Below are 19,958 nucleotides of genomic sequence, written 5' to 3'. Positions count from 1 at the left end.
CAGGGACACCAGGACACTGCACATTCCACAGGGACACCAGGACACTGCACACTCCGTGCTTTGCCCAGGCTCGTGCAGGAGGCAGAGGCAGGAGGGTTCTCTGGGTCCCCTCTGAGCACCCCTGGCTCTGCCCAGCCCTGTCCCTGCGCCCTCCTCTCGGTGTTTGTGTCTAACTGCTTCTCTTCTGTCCTTTTCCTGCTCCCCTGCCCGGGAAGCCGCGCTGGCTGAGGCGGTAACACACTCAGGTAAATCCACCCCTGTCCCTCTCCCTGGGCTCCTGTTCTCTGCTCCCTCCAGGGCTTTATCTCCCCTCTCCCTCCATACCTGTGCCAAGGCTCTGCAGGGAGCAGTGCAGGCACCACCAGCACAGGGCAGCAGGTTGAAACACAGAGCCTCAGTCTACTCTCTCTCTTATTTTCTTATTCCCTTTTTCCCTTCTCATTTGCTTTGCTGGGAACCAGGAAAAACACCTTCAAAAACCGGTCCAGATAAATCAGTGTCAAACCTGCCCTCAGCAGCCAAACCCTGGAGCAGACACATTTGGGAGCCTCTTCCAGCCACAAAATCACCATGTCTGTGTGGCTGGGATGAGCCTCAAGGGCTGGTGCAGCATCCCCAGCCCTGCAACCACAGAATCACAGAACTGTTTGAGTTGGAAAAGCCTTCTGAGACCATCAAGTCCAACTATTCCCCCAGCACCGCCAAAACCAGCACTAAACCACAGCCCCAGGTGCCACATCCGTGTGGCTTTTAAATCACTTCCAGGGATGGCGACTCCAGGGCTGGACAACCCTTTCAGTGAAAAAACACTCCCTAATATCCAACCTGAACCTCCCCTGGTGCATCTCTGGGGCTGTTTCCTCCCGTCCCGCCCGCGCCGCTCGGTGCTGAGCTGGGGGATCTGAGCTGGGGGATCTGAGCCGGGGGATCCAGGCAGGGACTCAGCACCCCCCGGGCTCTGTTCTGTTCCAGCCTCTTCGAGAGCGGCATCAACTGGGGCCGGGTGATCGCCCTGCTGAGCTTCGGGTACCGCATGGCCATGCACGTGTTCCAGCACGGCCTCACCGGCTTCCTGCGCCGCATCGCCCGCTACGTCGTGGAGTTCATGGTGCAGCACAGGATCGCCCGCTGGATCGCCCAGCAGGGAGGATGGGTGAGCAGGGCACGGGCTGCCGGGGGGCTCTGGGGAGAGCAGGGGCTGTGCCAGGGGGCTGGGGAGCTCCTGGGGGAGCGGGGGCTGTGCCAGGGGTCCAGGGGATTCTTGGGGAAGCAGGGGCTGTGCCAGGGGACTGGGGGGTCTCTGGGGGAGCAGGGGCTGTGCTGAGGTTCTGGGGGTCTCTGGGGGAGCAGGGGCTGCGCTGGGGGGCTGAGGGGTCCTCAAGGGAGCAGGAGCTGTGCCAAGGGTCTGGGAGGTCTCTGGGGGAGCAGGGGCTGTGCCTGGGGCCTGGGGGGTTCCTGGGGGAGCAGGGGCCGTGCCGGGGATCTGGGGGGTCTCTGGGGGCTCAGGCAGCACAGCAGCCCGGCTCCAGCAGGACTGACCCTGGTCTCTGCTCCCTGCCAGGTGGCTGCACGGAACCTGGACAATGTTTACATGAAGTACATGCTGGTGGTGGCCCTGCTCGTGCTGGGGCACTTGGTGGTACGACGCTTCCTCAGGCTCTGACGGGGCAGGGCTGGGGGGTCCAGCACTCTCTCAGTTCTCTGCTCTGTCTCCCAGGAGAGGGGGATTCGAGGAGCCTCCGAGAGAGAGTGTGGCTGGACCCCCTCCCACCACAGGGCCTGGGGTCTCTGCATCCCCTGGAGCCACGGAGTGAAGGAGGGGATGGGGGGGCTCCTCTTTGTCGTCTTTTTGGTGCCTCAACAAGCTGCTGAGGATGGGCCCGACTGTGCTGGGGCATTGCTGGGACCCCCAGGTCCTCAGGAGGAGCAGAGGTGTGATGGCAGTGCCTCTGTGTGTGTGTGTGTTTGTGTTTAGGGTCTCGTGCACCCCTGGGGCAGGTGCAGAGCCCCCCATTGCTGACAGCCCCAGCCTGGACCCCCCCTGTGTCCGAGCCCTGGCTGCTACAGTTGTTGTCTGCAAGCCCATGTGGGGCTGCTTCACCTCCCCTCTGCTCCTGAGCCCAGGACTTGAGCCTTCTCCAGCTTTTTAAGAGACACCCCGACCCCTTTTTATAGGAACACTCCTCCTGCCCCTGCTCTGGCAGGAGTTCCCTGCCCCAGCCCTGGCCTGCAGCTCCCCAGGGCTCAGGGGGTGCAGGGCTGGGGTGCAGCCTCACATTCCCCCCGAGCCCAGGGGCTCTGTGCTGGCTCCCCTGGGCAGCACCAGCAGGTTCCCAAACACTAAAAGCCTGTGGGTGCTCTCTGGTGGGGACAGGGGGGGTTTTCCCTGCCCACCCACCAGTTCTGCTGGGGGTCACTCAGCGGGTGCTGGCACAGGAGCAGCCCAGTTGTGACCAGTTGTCCTCCCTGGCTGTCACTGGGGGGCACTGGGGCTGCATCCCACTCCTGGCTGCCCCAGGGCAGGGCAGTGACTCGACCTTGTTCCGTTCCTGGTGATGCTTGAGTGGGATTTTTGGGGGAGGGAGGGGAGCTCCACTCTCCCATCCCCAAAGCTTCCTTACTTTTGCAGAACAGGGAGTTTAAACTGGTGCTCCATGAGCCCAGAGGCAGGAACCTCCCTGCTGTCCCTGGCAGCTCCCTCCTCTCCCCTTGCAGCTGCCCAGGCTTGGCAGGACCAGCCTTAATTTTTTAACACTCACTTTCCTGCCTCTTTTTAACCGAATAGCAAACTTTTTAACCTGTTTCCATATCAAGGTCCTCCTGAGCTCATCACTTTGCTCCTATCCCTGCAGGAATTCCCCCTTTCCCTGGTGGAATGCTCTGGTCCGTGCTTAATGGAAAGGCATTAAAATATTGACTCTGTTATTCCTCTCTCTCTGTTTTGGTGCTTGCCCCGTGCAGGGCAGCTCAGCTCTCCCCTGGCCTGGCTCTCCTGGGCCCTCGGGGCTCATTTGTCCCCTTGCAAGTGCATTTCTTTGCCTTTTTTCCACACACAACTTCATTTCCCATCGTGCCACCCCTTCTCCCAGCTTGAGATTTCCTCGAGTCCAAGACTCTTCTCTGCTGTGAACCAGCCTAACCAGTGTGAGCTGCAGTTCCCACCCTCCTCCTCACCTCCTTTTTGGGTGCAAACACCACCAGATGGAGCCTTTTTGCCACGATGAAAATGAACTACTAATGGTTATTTCCCTTTTCTCCTAATCAACCACTCTGTTGGCAAATCATCGTCCTCCAGGCTGGTTCTCTGCTTGGGTTGTGTCTCCAAAAGGACTTTTTGGACGTCCTTGGAAAAAAACCCAGCCCATCAGTTTTTATTCACTACTTCAGACACACTCCTGGAACTCTAACAGACTGGGGAGAGCTTTTGCTGCTCATAATTTATTTTCATTTCCCAGATAAAGTGTTTCCCCTTACAAACCAAATGCAGCTGTGTGGCCATCAGGCTTCAAATAAAGAATATTTTTCATATTTATGGTAGAGGGTTGAGCCTTAGTGAAGTCTGGGACACCAGGACAGAGAAGGGAACTTTTAACTGGGTGCAGTGCAAAGAAAAATGTCCATTTTCTGCGTTTTCTCAGGGGATTTGCAGGGAGGATTGTCTCAGGACCTCAGTGCATCACCTCCCTCTGCTCTCACCTCTCCCAGCCTTCCCAGCACTGGTTAACTGGTGGAAAAAAGCTTGAACTGGGACTGTGGGGTTGGTGTGTGGTGCTGTGTCCTGTCACAGCCCCGGGTGCCCCGTGGCTCCTGCTGCCTCTCTGCCAAAGGAAGAGTCTCATTTACTGAGCCTTTTTAAATCTCACCATCTTCCAGCTCCTTCCTCCTGGGTGGAGGAATCTGCCCAAGCTGCTGCTCAGAACCTTCTCTCCTGCAGCCCTTCCTCACCTCAGGAGGTTTTTACCTGTGTTTGAACCCAAACTCTCCCTGTCAGCTCTGGTTCCTCCTCCCTGCAGGAGGGGACAGGGTGTGTGACAGTAAAGGACACTGGCTCTGGCTCTGGAGGGGAGGGACAGGTACAAACACCTTCTTTTCCCAGGGGCAGAGGAGAGGCAGGCAGGTTCTCCCAGCAGCAGCAGGGAGGTGGGGAAGGAGCTGCCTGCAGGTCACCTCTGAAGGGCAGCAAAGGGGCTGGGTGGGACACGGTGGGCTGCTTTTATCTGAAAAACATTTCTCTCACCAATACTCTGTATTTTAAATTATGTGATGTATATATGTCAAAATAAAAATGGTACCTTGAGTGCAAACTCACGTCCTGGCCGTGTGGGGGGTTTTCTTCCAGAGGCTTCCAGGAGCTGTGCTCTGGCTCCGGGGGGCTCTTGGGGGATGATGCTGGGCTGGGGCAGCTGGGTCCATGTCCCTGGTCCCTGAGCCCCCCAGACACTGCCCAGCTCTGCCCCCTCACCCCGAGCTGCCCCCAGCTCTGCTGCCTCCCCCCTGCAGCCCCACGGCCCCTTTGGGGCTGGGGGAACCTCCCAGTGCAGCCCAGAGTGGGGACTGGTTGTGGTGGGAGGCACCAGGGCAGGGCAGGGGCTGTGTCCATCTCTACTGTGTCCATCCATCCCGTGTCCATCCATCCCATGTCCGTCCCTCCTGTGTCCATCCATCCATCCATCCTGTGTCCATCCTTCCTCTGTCCATCCTGTGTCCATCCTTCCTCTGTCCATCCCTCCTGTGTCCATCCATCCTGTGTCCATCCTGTGTCCATCCATCCCATGTCCATCCATCCCATGTCCATCCCTCCTGGCTGCTGAATGTGGAGGATCCTTCCAGAGCCTTCCACTCCCTCCCTCTGCCCGGGTCTGTTCTGGTGGCTGGGGAGCAGGGCAGTGTCTGGGGGGGCTGTGGGGCTGTGCTGGAGCAGAGGTGGCTGCCCAGGGGGGTGACCCTGCTGTCCCCAGGCAGGACAGCTCAGTGCCATGGCTCCGGGATGGATCCCAGTGACCCCACAGCTCCACCCCGGGTCCCCACCCCGGCCTGTCTGTCCCACAGGGCAGTGACAGCCCCGGGCCATCCCCCCGGGGTCCCTGGATGCCACTGGGATCAAAGGAGCCCCAGGGCAGGATTCCTGCCTGGATGGCTGGGACCAGACGGAGCCGCAGGGTCTGAACCCAGGCCGTGCCCATTCCTTGCAGGATTAACCCTGGGGAATGTGTTTGGAGCGTTGGAAGGAGGGGAGATGGAGGCTCTGGATATAAATTGCTGCAGGGGGAGCGTGGGCTCAGCGTTTCCACACGATCCATCAGTGGCAGATCAAGCACTGGAATCTAAATAAATATTTACCCCAGTCCCTGGCCTCCATAAATAGCCACATGTCACCATTCCCAGTTTGGGATCTCTGCAGTGGGATTCCAGCAAGGGAGGAGCATTCCCAGCACCCTCCATGCCCAGCCCTGCTCAGCTCCCCCAACAACCCCAGGCTGGGGCTGCCCTGCTGCCTCTGGGCAAGCAAAGGGTGAACTTTAGGGAAAGAGAAATGGCCCTAATTAAAGAGCCAGCTGCTCCCCTAATCCACTTTGTGTCCTGCCCCAAACCCAGATCAAGCTCCTAATTAAATTACCAAAAAAACAATTAAGGCCACAATATTTTTGCAGTATTTGCCTTTGGCCATTCAGATGGAATTGACCCCAAACCAGAATCCAAGATCTGGTGGCAATTTAGATCTAGAGCTGGTATTTGAGTCAAGTGCCTTATCTCTAGAACTGGGTCAAACTCCAGAACACCTGAGTTTTGTGGAAATAAAGTTTTTTTTCTAGCTAATTTCCAGGACATGAAGTGAATGAGAGTGGGCAGGAGCTGGGAAAACACACGTTTCTATCATCCTCATTTTTTGATCAGATATCCTTCCCTGCCAGGCAGGTTTCCCTCACTTGGCACGTGCCTGGAGATCCTCAGCCCCTGGCTGGGATCCAGCCCATGGCAGGATCTGCTCCCTCCCCGGGGTTTGTTCCCATCCATTCATCCACCTCACACATCATTTCTGTCCCCAGCATCTGGGAATCCACCTGGGACCTGCTGCCCTGGCACAGGGGCACTGAAGGGAACAGACCTTGTTCTCCTGGCTGAAGGGGAACAGGAGCTGCAGGTGAGTGACAGGGCCTGGCACCAGCCCCTCCAGCCCCTCCAGCAGCAGCAGAGCCTTTGGAGCAGCCCCTGAGAACAGATTCCAGCCAGCCCTGCCCTGAGCCAGAGCATTTATCCATCCTGTGAGCTGGCAGCCAGAGAGGCAGAGTGTTCTGCGAGTTATTCCTCATTCCCAGATCATCCTGAGCAGCTCCATGAATCACAGTGGTCTGGGCAAATTCAGGAGGAGAAAACCCTGGATGTTCCTGGAGGGGAGTCTGTCCCAGCCCCTGGGACTGCTCTGACACGGGGCTGTTGGGACCTGAGTGGGGCTGGGCTGGGCTCTGCCCTGCTCTGCTCTGCCCTGCTCTGCCCTGCTCTGCTCTGCCCTGCTCTGCTGGCAGCCTGCAGGGATCCAGGCTGGAGCATGTCCAGAGCTCTGGCAGAGCAGTTCCACGTCTCCACACAGCATTTTCCACCCCTGTCCCTGGGGAACACTCGGGAACTCAATGCCCTTGGATGGATCAGTTGTAAAGGCAAATCCTCTGCCACCAAAGTTAGTCCTGATTCAGCACAAAGAAAGCAATAAATCCAGTTTTCTACTTACAGCAGCCCTTGCAAGAGCCCAAACCATAATGCTGCCTTTACACAAGTGACATTCCTAATCCAGAACTCCCTCTGTCCAAAATAATCCTCCCATTTGCCCGGGCCGTGTCCCTGCCCATGGATTGTCCCACGGGAATAGCTGAGGGAAGGCCCTGGCATTTCCCCTGTGCTGACCGTGCTCCTGGGGGGATTTACACCCGGGCTGAGGTGGGGCTGTGCTGCACTCACCCTGCAGAGCCTGGATCAAAGCTTGGAAATCTGAGCTGGGATGAGCCTGCCCAGCTCAGGGGACACCAGCCCTGGACCCCCGGGCAGCACAAGGTGCTGCACGGCCCCTTCTCCCCTGGGATCTCCTTGGAAAAATCTGCAGCTACACCATGGCCATGAGTGGGACAACCAGGGATCAGCTGCATTTCCCTAAAAATGAAGCAATGCCACCATCAGGGCACCAGGGCTGTGCCAAGGGAGCAGGGCTGTGCCAAGGGAGCAGGCAGCTTTCTCAGGAGAAATGAGTCATTTTAGCACTTGGCACATGTGAGGAGGGAAAGGCAGACTCAGACAGACAAAGAAATCCTGGCATTCTCCAGCTTGTTCAGACTCTGAGCCTCGTCTTTCGAAAAAGCCAGAGATGCTCATTTTGTCGCTGGCAGCAGCATTTCCTGCTGCATCCTCACCTCTGCTGCGCCCTCAGCCAGATGTTGCTGCTGCTCTCCTTCCCAGCTGGTGCAGCAGGTGATGGTCACTGTGCTCACACATCTCCACACCGGGGGAAAAAAGGAAATAAAGGGAAAAACCAGGCTGGTACTGCCTCCCTCCCAAAGCCCAGCGGAGCTCCTGGCTGGGAACAACAGCCAGGCTGGAGCTGCTCTCTCCAGGAAAGGATCACAGAATCCCAGAGTCACTGGGGCTGGAAAAGCCCTCCCAGCCCATGGATCCCCCCTGTGCCCCATCCCCACCTTGTCCCCCAGCCCAGAGCACTGAGTGCCACGGCCAGGCCTTCCCTGGACACCTCCAGGGGTGGGCACTCCAAACCTCCCTGGGCAGCCCCTGCCAAGGCCTCACCACCCTTTCCATGGAGAAATTCCTCCTGATGTCCAACCTGAATCAAACCAATGAAAAAAACCCCCACATTTATAATATCTTTCAATGTTGTGGTTTTTCTTCCTTTAACAAACCCTCGGTTTTCTGCAGAATCTTTACCTCGGTTTCCCTTTGCCAGAATTCCCTCTGGTCCCAGCGTTCTTTCACCTTTTCACTTCCCATTTCTGCTAAGAGTGAAGAAACACACAACCCCCCACAGTTTTTCCTCCAAAGAAAACCTTCTCCAAGCATTGTTTTGATGCATTTTGACAGTTTCACGGTTCTCAGCATAAATATTTAGACCAAAAAAGAAGCAGCCAGGAAGGAAGTTTACTCTCCCAGTAAAGTGGGCATTTCCTTCAAAAGAACAACAAAAATATTTTGATTCAAGTCTCTCAGCCAATCTGATCTCGGGATGAACTGAAATGCAGGTTTAGGGTAATGCTTGTCCAACTGTCCCAGTGCATTTTCTGGGCAGGCAAATACCCCAGAGCTTTTCCTACAGCTGCAGAAAACCCAGCTCAGGGTCCAGAGGGTTTCTGGGTTTTTTTAAGACCCCAGGGAGGTAAGTGCTGCCCCTCAGCTTCTGGTTCTCCTCTCAAAGCAGCCAGAAAAGCCTCATCCCCAGTATTTCATCCCTGGTGGACAGCACGCCCTCACTCCAAAGCATTTCCTGGCTGGAAATGCATTCCAGTGTAATTTAGGGCACACCAGCACATGGAAGTGAACTTGATTTAAGTGAGTGCATCACTTGAAACTGCAATAGCTTTTCTCAATTAACTCTGCGTGTAGGACAGACCTTGAAACGCTGCTCAAACTGCTCTATTAAGGCCCCATAAAGTCCTCTGTGAACACTATTTATTCTGGCTCACTTCAGAGCTCAGCCTGACACTGATCCAAGGGCTGTGGAGCTGCAGGGCTGAGCAGCTGAGTGGTGATAACCAGGTCCTGCTGCACAACCCCCTGCAGGGGCTGCCACCATCCCACTGATCCCCAGGGAAGGGCTGAGTGCCCTGGGACAGCACCCTGGCAGTGCCCACATCCCATGGCACAGCCTGGCCAGGGCACCAGGGTTCTGGGCTCCCCTGACTCCAGGTCAGCACCAGTGAGTGCTCCCAGCACTCCAGCAAACAGGGATTGCTGGTCAGGGGAGCCAAAAGCAAAATATTTCCTGTCCCGTCAGTGCCGGGCCTGTGCATGGGGTTAATTAATTAAAGAGGCTCAGCCAGAGCGTGGTAATTAGTTAAGCTGCAGAACTCAGTTGCTCTCAGTCCTGTGCCCTGGTAGAGGGAAGGGATGAGCCGTTGGAATTCACTCCTTGGGCTGCAGAGGGGCAGCTTCTGGGGGCAGATAAGAGCGAGCCCCTGCCCCGGGGTTATCACACGAGGCAGCTCCACACACAGCTCCACACACAGCTCCACACACAGCTCCACACACAGCCCCACACACAGCCCCACACACAGCCCCACACACAGCCCCACACACAGCCCCTGCAGCAAACAGGCACTGCCGGGAGGAGCCCAAATACCCAAATTTTCCCTCCAACTCGGCCCCGGCTGAGGGAGCTGCGGGAACTGGAGTGTTCCTGCTCCTCCCTCCTGGCACAAAGACAACCAGGGCTGAGCCCTGAAAAATAAAGGACCCTTTTCTGCTCTTGGGCTCACGGCAGTTTGTTTCTGGGATTCGCTGTGACTGGGATGGAGAAAGGATCCTGTGCCCCAGGGAAGAGCCAGTGTCCCTGTGCACCCCAACACCGCCTGTCCCACGGGCAGGGCTTTGCAACACACCAAAACTGGGCTATAATCCTAAAAACGATCTGTTTGAAAGCTGCCTCTAGTGGGGAGAGGGTGGGAATTCAGCTCACTGAGCAACACACATTGAAGTTGTGAGGAGCTGCGGGCTCCTGCACGAGCCAGCCCGGATCCACCTCAGCCCACACAGAAATAAACCCAACTGACCTCCTGGAAATTCCTACATCATTTCATACCATCCAGAATTTTTCTTTCAGCATCACCGCGAATTTTTAAAGAACATTTTCAGAAAAAATTATAAATAAAAGTAAGGCGGTGGATTTTTTTGGAGGGGTGGGTGGGTTTAAATAAATAGCCTTTCCCACAGTAAATGCAGTGTTGGATGCTGCAGGGCCGGGCTGGCAGCTCCGGGGGGCTCAGAGGCTCCCGTGAGCTCCCTCCCCTGCCCATATCGTGTCCTTGGTGGCAGCCGGGAGAGCTCCCGCTCCCGATCCCTCCCCGCAGCCGAACCAGGACGCCTTTATTGCCCATGTAAATCAGGGGAGCTCCGCCGGCTTCCAGGAGCTCTGCAGATTTATGCCAGGAGCTGACCCGGCATCTCTATTTTCAAATCTAGGGCAGATTGAAATATGCTGGTTTTCAATAATATATTCAGGTTAACAGGGCTTTTATATTTGAGCAATTAATCTTGCATGGTCCGAGCAGCTCTCGGGAACACGAGTGGAGGTTGCCAAGAAGAGCAAACAAACAGGGTTGTGTAACCAGCTCTGCTGGGCCCCCTCGGAGCCCCCGAGCCCGGCAGGGATGGGGCTGCAAAGATCCCAGCATGGCACAGGGATGGTTCTGCCATGAGGCAGCATTACCTCATCCTGCATTACTGCAAAATGACTCAAAGCAGAAATATCGAGACATAAATCCAAGGAAAGCCATCCCTGTGTTGTTGGGAGCCTTCCTGGAGCGTTCTGGGTCTGCTCCCTCCTCCAGCACGTGCCCAGGACAGGCCCCTCTTCCCATTTGCCGTTCCCCCATCACGCAGCAGCATTCCCAGTGTCCCAGGTTTACCAGATCCTTGTGATTTGACCCTCGGTTTCTCATTCTTCCGGCACATTAGACTCTAAACCAGCCTGGGCACACAACTGCTGTCTGCCAAGCCAACCAGCAATCATGGGTTTGGGCTCATGCCCAGGGGAAGAAATATTACCAGCTCAAAACTGTGGAATTTGGGGTTTCTGACAGAGTTGCCAGAGGGTGGTGGGGGCAGCCTGTGCTGAGCTCTGCAGCAGAGCAGAGCCTGACTCCAGTGGAAACCATTTGGGCACTTACAGCCCCTGCATCGTTCCATGACACACATTTCCAATCACAAATAGCAACAGACTCTGGAAGAATATGCAGGTGGCTGTGGCGTGATTAATGAGTGCTGCATCTGTCACTGGAGTGGTAATTACCCTGCCCAGCCCCAGCCCTGCAATGGCAGGGCAGGATTTATTCCAGCTGAAAATCCGGCTCTTTGCGCCGTTTTTCTCCTTTCTTTTTCCTCCCACAAAAAAATAATTTCCTTGTGAGCCCAATAAAAGAGAATCTTTCCCTGGCTCATGTTATACCAGCAGCATCCCATCCCGTGAGGAGCCAGCCCTGCTGCCTCTGGCCATGAAATCCAGGTAATGACCCAGAACTGCACTGAATTAGTGTTTCATTTCCCAGCCCTTGCCGACAGCTCCCTAATGGAAATTGATTTCTGGCTTTTTTCTTTTCCATTTAACATGCTTGTGTAACATCTTTATTTTACATTCCAGGGAATTTTAGCCAAAGGGCCAGTGCACAGGTGGCCCCTGAAAGCACCTGGTGAATCACTGCTGTGTTAACCAAGGCCTGGGGTCCAGGGGGGCTGGGACACCCCAGGAATGTGTACAGGGACACCCCACACGTGCAACCCTGCCCTGTGCCCACCCCACTCCCTGGGATGGGTCCTCGGGGGGGGTAAATCAGCAGGTGTGAATCCAGGGAACAGGCCCAGCATTCCCAGTGCCACGGCCCCGATCCCTCCTGCACTCCTACAACCCCCACATCCCTTTGCACCTCACACACTTTAATTTGACCTTTCACACCCCCAGACAGCACAGAGCTGCCCCACCATCCCCTGCAGCCACCCCCTGACCAGCAGGTCCCCAAAGCAAGCCAAGAGCCTGGGATGTCCCATCCCTGTGGGGTCAGCCCCAGCCCCAGCCCCAGCCCTGCCCTCGCTCAACAGCCCCAAATCCGCGGGAATTGTGCCCAGCCCGGGCTCCCCGGTGTAATCTGACCCAGCCCCAGCACACACACACACACACACACCCTGTTCTCTGTATTTGGGGAAAACTCAGCTGGCAGCTCCTTCACTCGGGGCAGCCCAGCAGCGGGGACGAGGCTGCTCCTGGATGTCCAAGCCCTTCCCTGGGCCAGGCACTGACACCCGGGGAGGCTCCTGCAGCTCCTGCACCTCCAGGTACAACAGCTGGGAGGGGAAACAAGGTTTTATAACAGTGCTGGGCCATTTTCAGTCCTCCTTTACCTCCGGAGCCTGGAAGGTTTAGGTGGATGCTACAAAGGGCTTGGGAAAAATCCACTTTTCTCATTTTCCTTTTCTATAGCATGTGGAGGAACCAGAACCCAGCGGTGCTGGTTCACACTTTAAAGCAGAACTAAATTATAATTTTTCTCAGTTTTCAGTAATTTCCTTGTTCTGTAGGTACTTTTATAGCCCTGTAAATTGTCTGGTAAAGGAATTGTTGGTTAGAGATGGTGTCTGGGGTGTTTGTTCCTTGGTGAGGGGTGAGTTGGCTCGTACTGTTCCTAAACATGTTGTAGCGTGATGACAATAATAACAATTAGCTCAGGGTACAGCAGAGTGTTAATTGTGAGCTGAAATCCCAAACAGAGCTGTGTGTGCAGGTCAATCCTCTCCTCTGCAGTGCCCAGGGATCCAGGACATTTCCCTGGCTGAGGGAATTCTCTGTGCCTGCTCCTCTCCTCTTGCATTGCTAAACCCCAAACCTTCCCAGGTGCATTTTGTGCTTGTGCTGACAGCACAAACCTGCTGTGCTCCCGGTGAATCCGAGGTGTTATCCCTGATGAATGCTAATTTGGGTTTAGTTCCGTAATGGATCCAGAGGGAAGGTGAATATTGAGAGCAAAGGAAGGAGAACTGAAGAGTGGCAGGTTCAGAGCTCTGCAGAGATCAAAGACAGGAGAAGGTACAGGACACAGAAGGAATGCTGGATGTATCCTTGTGTTATCCTGTCTTGTGAAGCAACATTGTGTAATTATTAAAGCAAATTTCCCTTCCTTTTATACAAAAGGAAGCCCGTGAGCAAATTAAGAAACAACCCCTGTGGCTCAACTCACCTGTTTGCAGGGGGCAGCAGCAGAACTGGACACAACATTTAACACTTGCCCTCTGCCCTAGGGACTGAAGTGGAATATGGACAATTACAGGATAAAAGTAGGAAAAAATGGCATTTAAAAGTGAGGCTCTATTTTTGTTTTTAACTTACAGCAGGCAAAAGGTGACTTGGAGCCGCTGAGGAAGGATGTGGGCTTACACTGTGGGGTTCACTGTCCTGCCCCACGTCGGGGGTTTCCTTGGCTGGTTCCTGAATCGGAAGGAAATTCCTGCCTGGTATGAGAAGCTGAAAAAACCTTCCTGGTGTCCCTCCCGCAAGATGTTCCCTGTTGCCTGGACCGTCCTGTACACGGGCATGGGGTGAGTTCTGTGGCTGTTGCCCCTGGCACAGCCAGGGCAGCCCTCCCAGCCCCTGCTGTGCTCCCGGGGTGTGCCCTGTCCCTGAGCCAGCCCAGCAGGTCAGGGGTGCCTGTCCCCCCTCGGGTACAGCCTGAGCCAGACCCCAGGAGTGCCCCAGCCTGGCACTGCAGGGACACAGCCCTGGGAGAGGTGCCCAAACCAGCCCTGGGGAGGGGCAGGAGCCACACAGGGGTGAGACAGGGGATGGTTTGAAAGGGGCAAGGGACACAGGATAACAGAACCATGGAACATCCTGAGCTGGAAGGGAACCACAAGGACCATCCAGTCCAAGTCCTGACCCTGCCCAGGACACCCCAACAATCCCACCCTGTCCCTCACAGCATTGTCCAAACCCTCCTGGAGCTCTGGCAGCCTTGGGGCCGTGCCCACTGCCCTGGGGAGCCTGGGCAGTGCCCAACCAGCCTCTGGGGGAAGAACCTTTTCCTGAGATCCAACCTGAGCCTGCCCTGACACAGCTCCAGCCCTTCCCTGCTCACCCAGAGCAGAGCTCAGGGCCTGATGTGGATGCTGCAAACACGACTGTCCTGTCAATCCCTGCTGGGAAACACTCCTGCAGGAGAGACTCTGTGTCCCCTGGGGATTTACTCTCTGCCAACACTAACCCGTGTCCCTCTCCACAGCTATGCCTCCTACTTGGTGTGGAGTGACCTGGGCGGCTGCAGCAGCAAAGCCATCGTCCCTCTGGGGCTCTACGGGGCTCAGCTGGCCCTCAACTGGGCCTGGCCCCCCTTCTTCTTCGGGGCCCAGAACCTCAACATGGTAATGGCCCCCATCACCTGCCGGGGCTCCTCTGCTGGGCTCCCGCGCCGGGGTTTGGGCTGGCTGGGGTTCTCTGACTAACACAGAGCTGCAGGAGGAGCCTTTGCTCAGACCCAGCTCCCGCTGCTCCTGCTCCAGACAATGGTATCAGCACCCCCAGCCTGGCCCTGCTCCTGCCCTGCGATACCAGGGTGGGCAGAGCCGGGGCTGCACCTCCCAGTTAAGGGTCCAGGGGGAGAGATAAGTCCTTTTGGGGGGGCCACACCCTGTGCCACAACACCGTCCTCGGGGGGAGCGGCCGTGAGGGGCTTATCGAGCACACACAATGTGCAGTGCAGAGCAGGGGGCCGGGGCACTGCGGGCACAGCCACACCTGCCCTGGGCCACTGGGCACCGCCTCGGGTGCCAGGGCCTGGAGGGGATGGAAACACACACAGGGATTTATGTTTCCACCTGATTTTGTCACTCGGGGGGTGAAAGGTACAGGTAGAAGGTTTGTTCAGTGACCACAGCCATGGTGTCCCCACGGCCATGGTGTCCCCACGAGCATGTTCTGTGCCTGTTATCAGCACAAGGGGACACTGATCACCAGAAACTGGGGGCTAATCTGTGGAATTCGATAATGAGCAAAGAAACGAACATTAATTAGTCTTGGCTCTTGGTGTGACACGTTCAGGTCTCACTGATCAGAGCTCAGGACCTTTAGGAACACTCCAAGTGACTCCTCAGTGCTGAAGGTCCCCCGTTGCTGTTCCCCCTCTCCACCTGTCCCAGGGTGGTTCATCCCTGTGCTGGGAGGTTCATCCCCATGCTGGGAGGTTTATCCCTGTGCTGGGAGGTTCATCCCCGTGCTGGGAGGTTTCTCCCCGTGCTGGGAGGTTCATCCCCGTGCTGGGAGGTTCATCCTCGTGCTGGGAGGTTTATCCCTGTGCTGGGAGGTTTATCCCCGTGCCCAGACTCACTGTGCTCTCTCTGCTGCAGGCCCTGATCGACATCCTGTGCCTGGATGGGTTGGCCATTGGCACCCTGTGCTCCTGGTACCGCATCAACAGGGTGGCAGCGCTGCTGCTGGTGCCCTACCTGGGCTGGCTGGCCATGGCCACCTGCCTCACCATCCGCATCTGGAGGGACAACCCCCAGCAAAAGGCAGGGAAGAGCGAATAAATGAAGGCATTTTGTGTAGCTAAACTGTGCTGATGTGAACCAGGATCTGATCATTCGGGGGGGGCCACTCTGGGACGTGTCCTGCTCCTCCTCCCATCGTGGCCGTGTCAAAGGTTTGCCCGAGGCACCCACGGGCTCCTTTAAAGTAACTGGGCATCCTTAACCAGGGAGCTGTTTTCTCCAGCACTGCTGGGGTTTGGGGGCTACAGCTCTACCCTGCCCTTAATGCCATCAGCTCCAATTCCAGCAGCCAAATTGGGATCTCATGATCCATCGTAATTCAGGGCAGCAACACCAGAGACCCCTGGACACTGTCACCATCCCCCAGAGCAGAGCTTGGTCACACACGAGCTGAATCCCACCTCCCCTCCTGGGACCAAACAAAAATGCCCTTCACTCGTGCACACCCATTTTTAAGAACTTACTTGATTTTTTGCTATTTGTGCTGTTGCTTCATGTTCATGTATCACCTGGTTTGGGCTTTATACCTTTAACTTTTTAACTGACAGCTGCCAAGTGAGCAGGGGTCTGTCTTGTTCTGCTGGTGCAAGGAGACTGGGCTCTGACTTCTATCTGGGGACTATCACACTCCTTCAGCTCATGCTCCAAGATAAAGCAGCAATGATTAGAATGCAAATGCTTCTCCCCAGAGGAAATTCCTCTCTTCCACCTCTGTGTGCCATTCCTCATCAGAACAGAAAAACTAATATCAGTGCCTTTGAAAAAACACTTAATTTTTTTTAAGTACAGAGACACAAGAGTCTGTAAAATTCAGGAACTTGCTCCCACTGCTACATAACAGGCAAAGAGTCTGTCAGGTGCAGTGCAGGTGCCTCATCCCACAGTCTTTCCATTCCTGAATATTATTTACCAGGGAAGGTTAAAATAAAAGGATTTCCTGAGCAATGGGACTGAGTCAGGCACAAGGGGTGCATGGACTCCCCTCTGTCCATCCCTTATCCTGGCTCTTGACAGAGCCAAACCTGAGCTCTCGCTGTCTCCAGGGAGCATTTACCATTATTTTGGATTGCTAAGAGCACCATGATTGTAGAGAAGGGGCACGAGGATCCCCCTGGCAGCTGGCTGGGGATTGGGGGGACCTGCAGGGTGGAGGGGCTTAGCTGGGGCTGTAACATAAATTGTGTTTGCTTTTAATAAAACCAAGCCACTACTTTTTGGAGAATAAATGAATCCAGTCCTGTTATTTTGATCCCATTCCTCAGTTTTCTGGCTCAGGGTGCCTTTGCCCAGGGCTGCTGCAAGCACAGGGCTGTGATGTCCCCAGTAGGAGCTGCACCAGAACAGGCCATGGCACAGCTGAGTTGGGAGCAGGGGCAGGACCCCAAAGCACAGGCACTGCCAGGAGGACCGGGGAGATCAAAAGCTACTGGAAAAAAAAAGGAAAGGAAAAAGAAATCCTCTATAATTTCAGGGCTTTCTCTGCCCGTCCGTTTCCACTGCACTTATTTCCAGCAGCTGTGCCTTGCAGGGATTCCCCTGCCCAGGGACAGCACACAGGGAGGATTTCTGCCCCAAAGGAGCTGGGGTCTGGCTGCAGGTTCCATTCCCTGCAGTTCAGGCTGATTTGTCCCTTCCCAGCACAGCCAGAGGAACAGGGATGAGCGGGGCCCTCTAGTGAGGCCGGGAGGGATTAAACGAGCCTCCATCTGCTTTTGGAAAGGGAAGAGAATTATTTAAATCACATTTAAATTGGTGACTCTAGATCTGGTTCAGGCCTGCAACATTTTAATAACATTTCCACTTAAATAGATGGGCTCATATTTGATCAGCTTTCGTAAATTAATCCTATTTCCCCTTCTTCCCATGTGTTTTCTGCAGGTAACGGAAAACTGGAATTTCAATTAATGGATTTTTTCCCTGTTTCCCCTCCCCATTTTCCCAGCTGCTGGGACTGGCTGACTGGTTCTTGTTCTCATTCCAGTTCCTCCTCCTCCCCCCATCCCACCTGTAAGTGCAGCAGGAGCCTCTCTTTGCCTCTTGCCTTTTCTTGCAGGCAGCAAAAATAGCAAATGCTCCTCCATGTGATATCCAGGAGAGCTTGAAATCAATTGGCAAAATTAAATTCAGCGAAACACCCTCTTGTATTAATATTTAAAGCATCGTTTGGCGTATTTGCTGTTTAAACAGACACGCTAAACCCCTTTGCATAAAAACAACTTTAATGACACTTCAAAGTCAGCTGGAGAATTTCTCAGGCAGATTGTGCAGCACAGACCCAAACCAGCCCCTGCCCTGGGGGGCCTCGAGGGGCCCTGGTGTCACAGGATCACGGGATCATGGGATGGTTTGGGCTGGAAGGGACCTCAGAGACCATCCAGTCCCACCCCCTGCCATGGGCAGAGACACCTTCTGCTAGACCAGGTTGCTCCAAGCCCTGTCCAGGCCTGTGTTTGTCCAACCCCCCCAAATTAGCTCATGGAATGGACACGACACTCCCACAGGAATGTGTCGTGGTGTCCGTGGCTCCCCAGTGGGTCAGACAAAGGCCACAAAAGACAGAGGCCAAAGGCCAGAGGACAAAGGCCAAAGGCCAGAAGCCAAAGGCCAGCTCTGGGGTCATGGCACTTGGAGCCAAGAGCCACCTCTCAGGTCACCCTGTCTGGTGATGACCCTCCCTTCAAACCTCAGCCCCTCTTTCCAGAGAGACCATTTACATTAAACTGCTGGTTCCACCCGATGTCAGTGCTCACCTCCCTGCTGCTGCATCCACCAGACTGTGCATAAACAGCACCTTTCTGCCTCTCAGCCCAGCCTCATTTCCCGAGCCCTGTCTCATTCAATAATTCACCAGCTGTTCCAGAAAACACTCTGGCTGCAGCAGGACGGGACTTTAATTGATTTGCTGATGTCTGGAGCCGTGTTCAAACACGAAGTCGATGCCAGGGAGGGTTTGCTGCCGTGTGCAGGTGAGGCTGATGCCCTCCCCTGGCCCTCCCTCCACGGGTGCTGCAGGACATAAATTCCTGCGCCCCGACCTTCCCCCCGAGCTGCTCCGGGAGCCCTGCAGCAGGAGCCCAGCGGGGAGGAGGCTGTGCTGCTGGGAGCTGTCATTAACTCCCAGTTGGGCTCTGAATTAATTGGGGAGGCAGCAGCATCTGCCAAGGCTCCTCCTGTCACAGGGGGGTGTGAGGGCTGGGGGTGGAGAGCCAGGGTTGGGCTGAGAGGATGGGGCAGGTACAGAGCTGAGAGCATCACTTGTCCCTGCCCCAGGGCTCCCCTCAGCCCAGCTGTGGCACCTCTCACCAGCACTTGGGTCAAACCTGGGGGACACGAGTGTTTCCAGCCCCTTCCCTTAACCCTTGGCTTTGTGGTCCTGCAGCAGGAGGAGAGGGACAGGTGAGAGCCCCCAGGGGCTTCCAGGAAGGGAGGAAGGAAGGAAGGAGGGAAAGCTGCCCCTGCACATCACTGTCAGTGTTTATTTATTTATCAGTAGCGGTAGTTACAGCTGGGAAGAGCAGGAGGGGGATTGATGCCAGACAATGTCTCCAGGAGACGTTTTGTTAGTGCCACCAGCTGTCCCCTCGGAATAGAGAGCACGGCTGAGCCATGACTCACACCCCCAGGCTCTGATTTCACTCTCCCACCTATCCAAAAATGTTCCACCAGCCCGGGAATGCCATAAAAGCCACCTTTTCCTGGCAAAGCCTTTGCCAAGCAGGTGTGTGTGCTCAGGACAGGGAACAGGCAGGGGAACTTTGGGAACTCCTGCTGGGAGGGGGGCTCAGCTGGAGAAAAGGAGGCTCAGGGGGGACCCTCTGGCTCTGCAACCCCCTGACAGGAGGGGGGAGCCGGGGGGGGTTTGGGCTCTGCTCCCAGGGAACAAGGGACAGGAGGAGAGGGAACGGCCTCAGGCTGTGCCAGGGGAGGGGCAGGTTGGACAAAAGGAGGAATTTCTCCATGGAAAGGGTGGTCAGGCATTGGAAGGGGCTGCCCAGGGAGGTTTGGAGTCCCCACCCCTGGAGGTGCCCAGGGAAGGACTGGACGTGGCCCTCAGTGCTCTGGGCTGGGGGACAAGGTGGGGATTGGGCAGAGATTGGACTCAATCCTGGAGGGATTTTCCATCCTCAAGGATTCTGGGATTCTGTGAACAAATTCAGAGCCAGTGAAATAAAATATCAAATCACTGAGGAGTGGGGCAGGTGGAGGGAAACCTTGATAAAAATGCTGCTGGCAAGTGCCTGATTTGGGGTAACCTGAGTCTGCCCAAGGCCCTTCCCTGAGCCCCTCTCGGCACTCGGGGCCCTCAGCCTGGCTCACAACAAGCTGATGGAAAAAACCTTCCCTGGCTGGCCTCAGGCACTAATCCCAGGCTCACACAGCCCTGCACACACATGCACACGTCGGGGGGGAGCTGGGGTCACCTAAAAACCCCCAGCAGAAGTGTCCAAAGCCTCACCCAGCCCAGGGCTGCACCAGGGGATTGACAGCAGCTCTGGGGTGCCCGGGTATAATTTTGGCACAGGCAGACACCACAGGGGGGGATCATGGCTATTCCATGCACTGCCCTACAAGGAGCTGGGAAGCAGCTGGGGAAAGGCTGGAGAGAGGGAGAGTCTGGGTGCCACATTCCCCAGATTAGATTAGAGCTCAGCCCCGGACCCTGCGGAGGGGCCAGGCTGGTGAGAGCTAAAGGCTGCAGGAAAGGTGGGACCCCAGCC

General features: G+C 55.7%; 2 protein-coding genes across 3 annotated transcripts in view; both read left to right on the top strand.

The window, feature by feature from the left end:
- The window catches only part of BAK1 (BCL2 antagonist/killer 1), a 27,828-nt gene extending 7,980 nt beyond the window's left edge, over window positions 1-19,848 (top strand). The window contains exons 5-7 of one of the 2 annotated variants that reach the window (XR_003536184.1): window positions 973-1,153; window positions 1,562-1,749; window positions 19,837-19,848. Coding sequence is in view for 1 of the 2 variants with exons in the window: in XM_027695225.1 (XP_027551026.1) it covers window positions 973-1,153; window positions 1,562-1,663 (283 nt within the window). In the remaining variant the exon portion in view is untranslated. Of the gene's footprint in view, window positions 1-972; window positions 1,154-1,561; window positions 2,229-19,836 lie in introns of those variants that run through there. The other variant, XM_027695225.1, reaches the window with a different exon arrangement.
- On the top strand, window positions 11,940-16,381 carry TSPO2 (translocator protein 2). The gene is made up of 4 exons (XM_027695236.1): window positions 11,940-12,039; window positions 13,090-13,296; window positions 13,977-14,115; window positions 15,097-16,381. The coding sequence occupies exons 2-4, from the start codon at window positions 13,124-13,126 to the stop codon at window positions 15,277-15,279; spliced, it is 495 nt and encodes a 164-aa protein (XP_027551037.1). The 5' UTR covers window positions 11,940-12,039; window positions 13,090-13,123; the 3' UTR covers window positions 15,280-16,381.
- Window positions 19,849-19,958: the final 110 nt, after the last annotated feature.

This window comes from Neopelma chrysocephalum, unplaced genomic scaffold (genome assembly GCF_003984885.1).
Source record: "Neopelma chrysocephalum unplaced genomic scaffold, ASM398488v2 Primary Assembly neopelma1_100, whole genome shotgun sequence".
Taxonomy (NCBI): domain Eukaryota; kingdom Metazoa; phylum Chordata; class Aves; order Passeriformes; family Pipridae; genus Neopelma; species Neopelma chrysocephalum.
Note: the sequence above shows the minus strand (reverse complement) of the source record. Positions and strands in the feature narration are given on the sequence as shown.

Bases quoted from the DNA above. Each gene is read 5' to 3' on its own strand.
- TSPO2 (XM_027695236.1), top strand. From the start codon at position 13,124: ATGTGGGCTTACACTGTGGGGTTCACTGTCCTGCCCCACGTCGGGGGT. The intron at 13,297-13,976 runs GTGAGTTCTGTG...CCCTCTCCACAG, and splicing joins GTCCTGTACACGGGCATGGG to CTATGCCTCCTACTTGGTGT. The intron at 14,116-15,096 runs GTAATGGCCCCC...TCTCTGCTGCAG, and splicing joins GGGCCCAGAACCTCAACATG to GCCCTGATCGACATCCTGTG.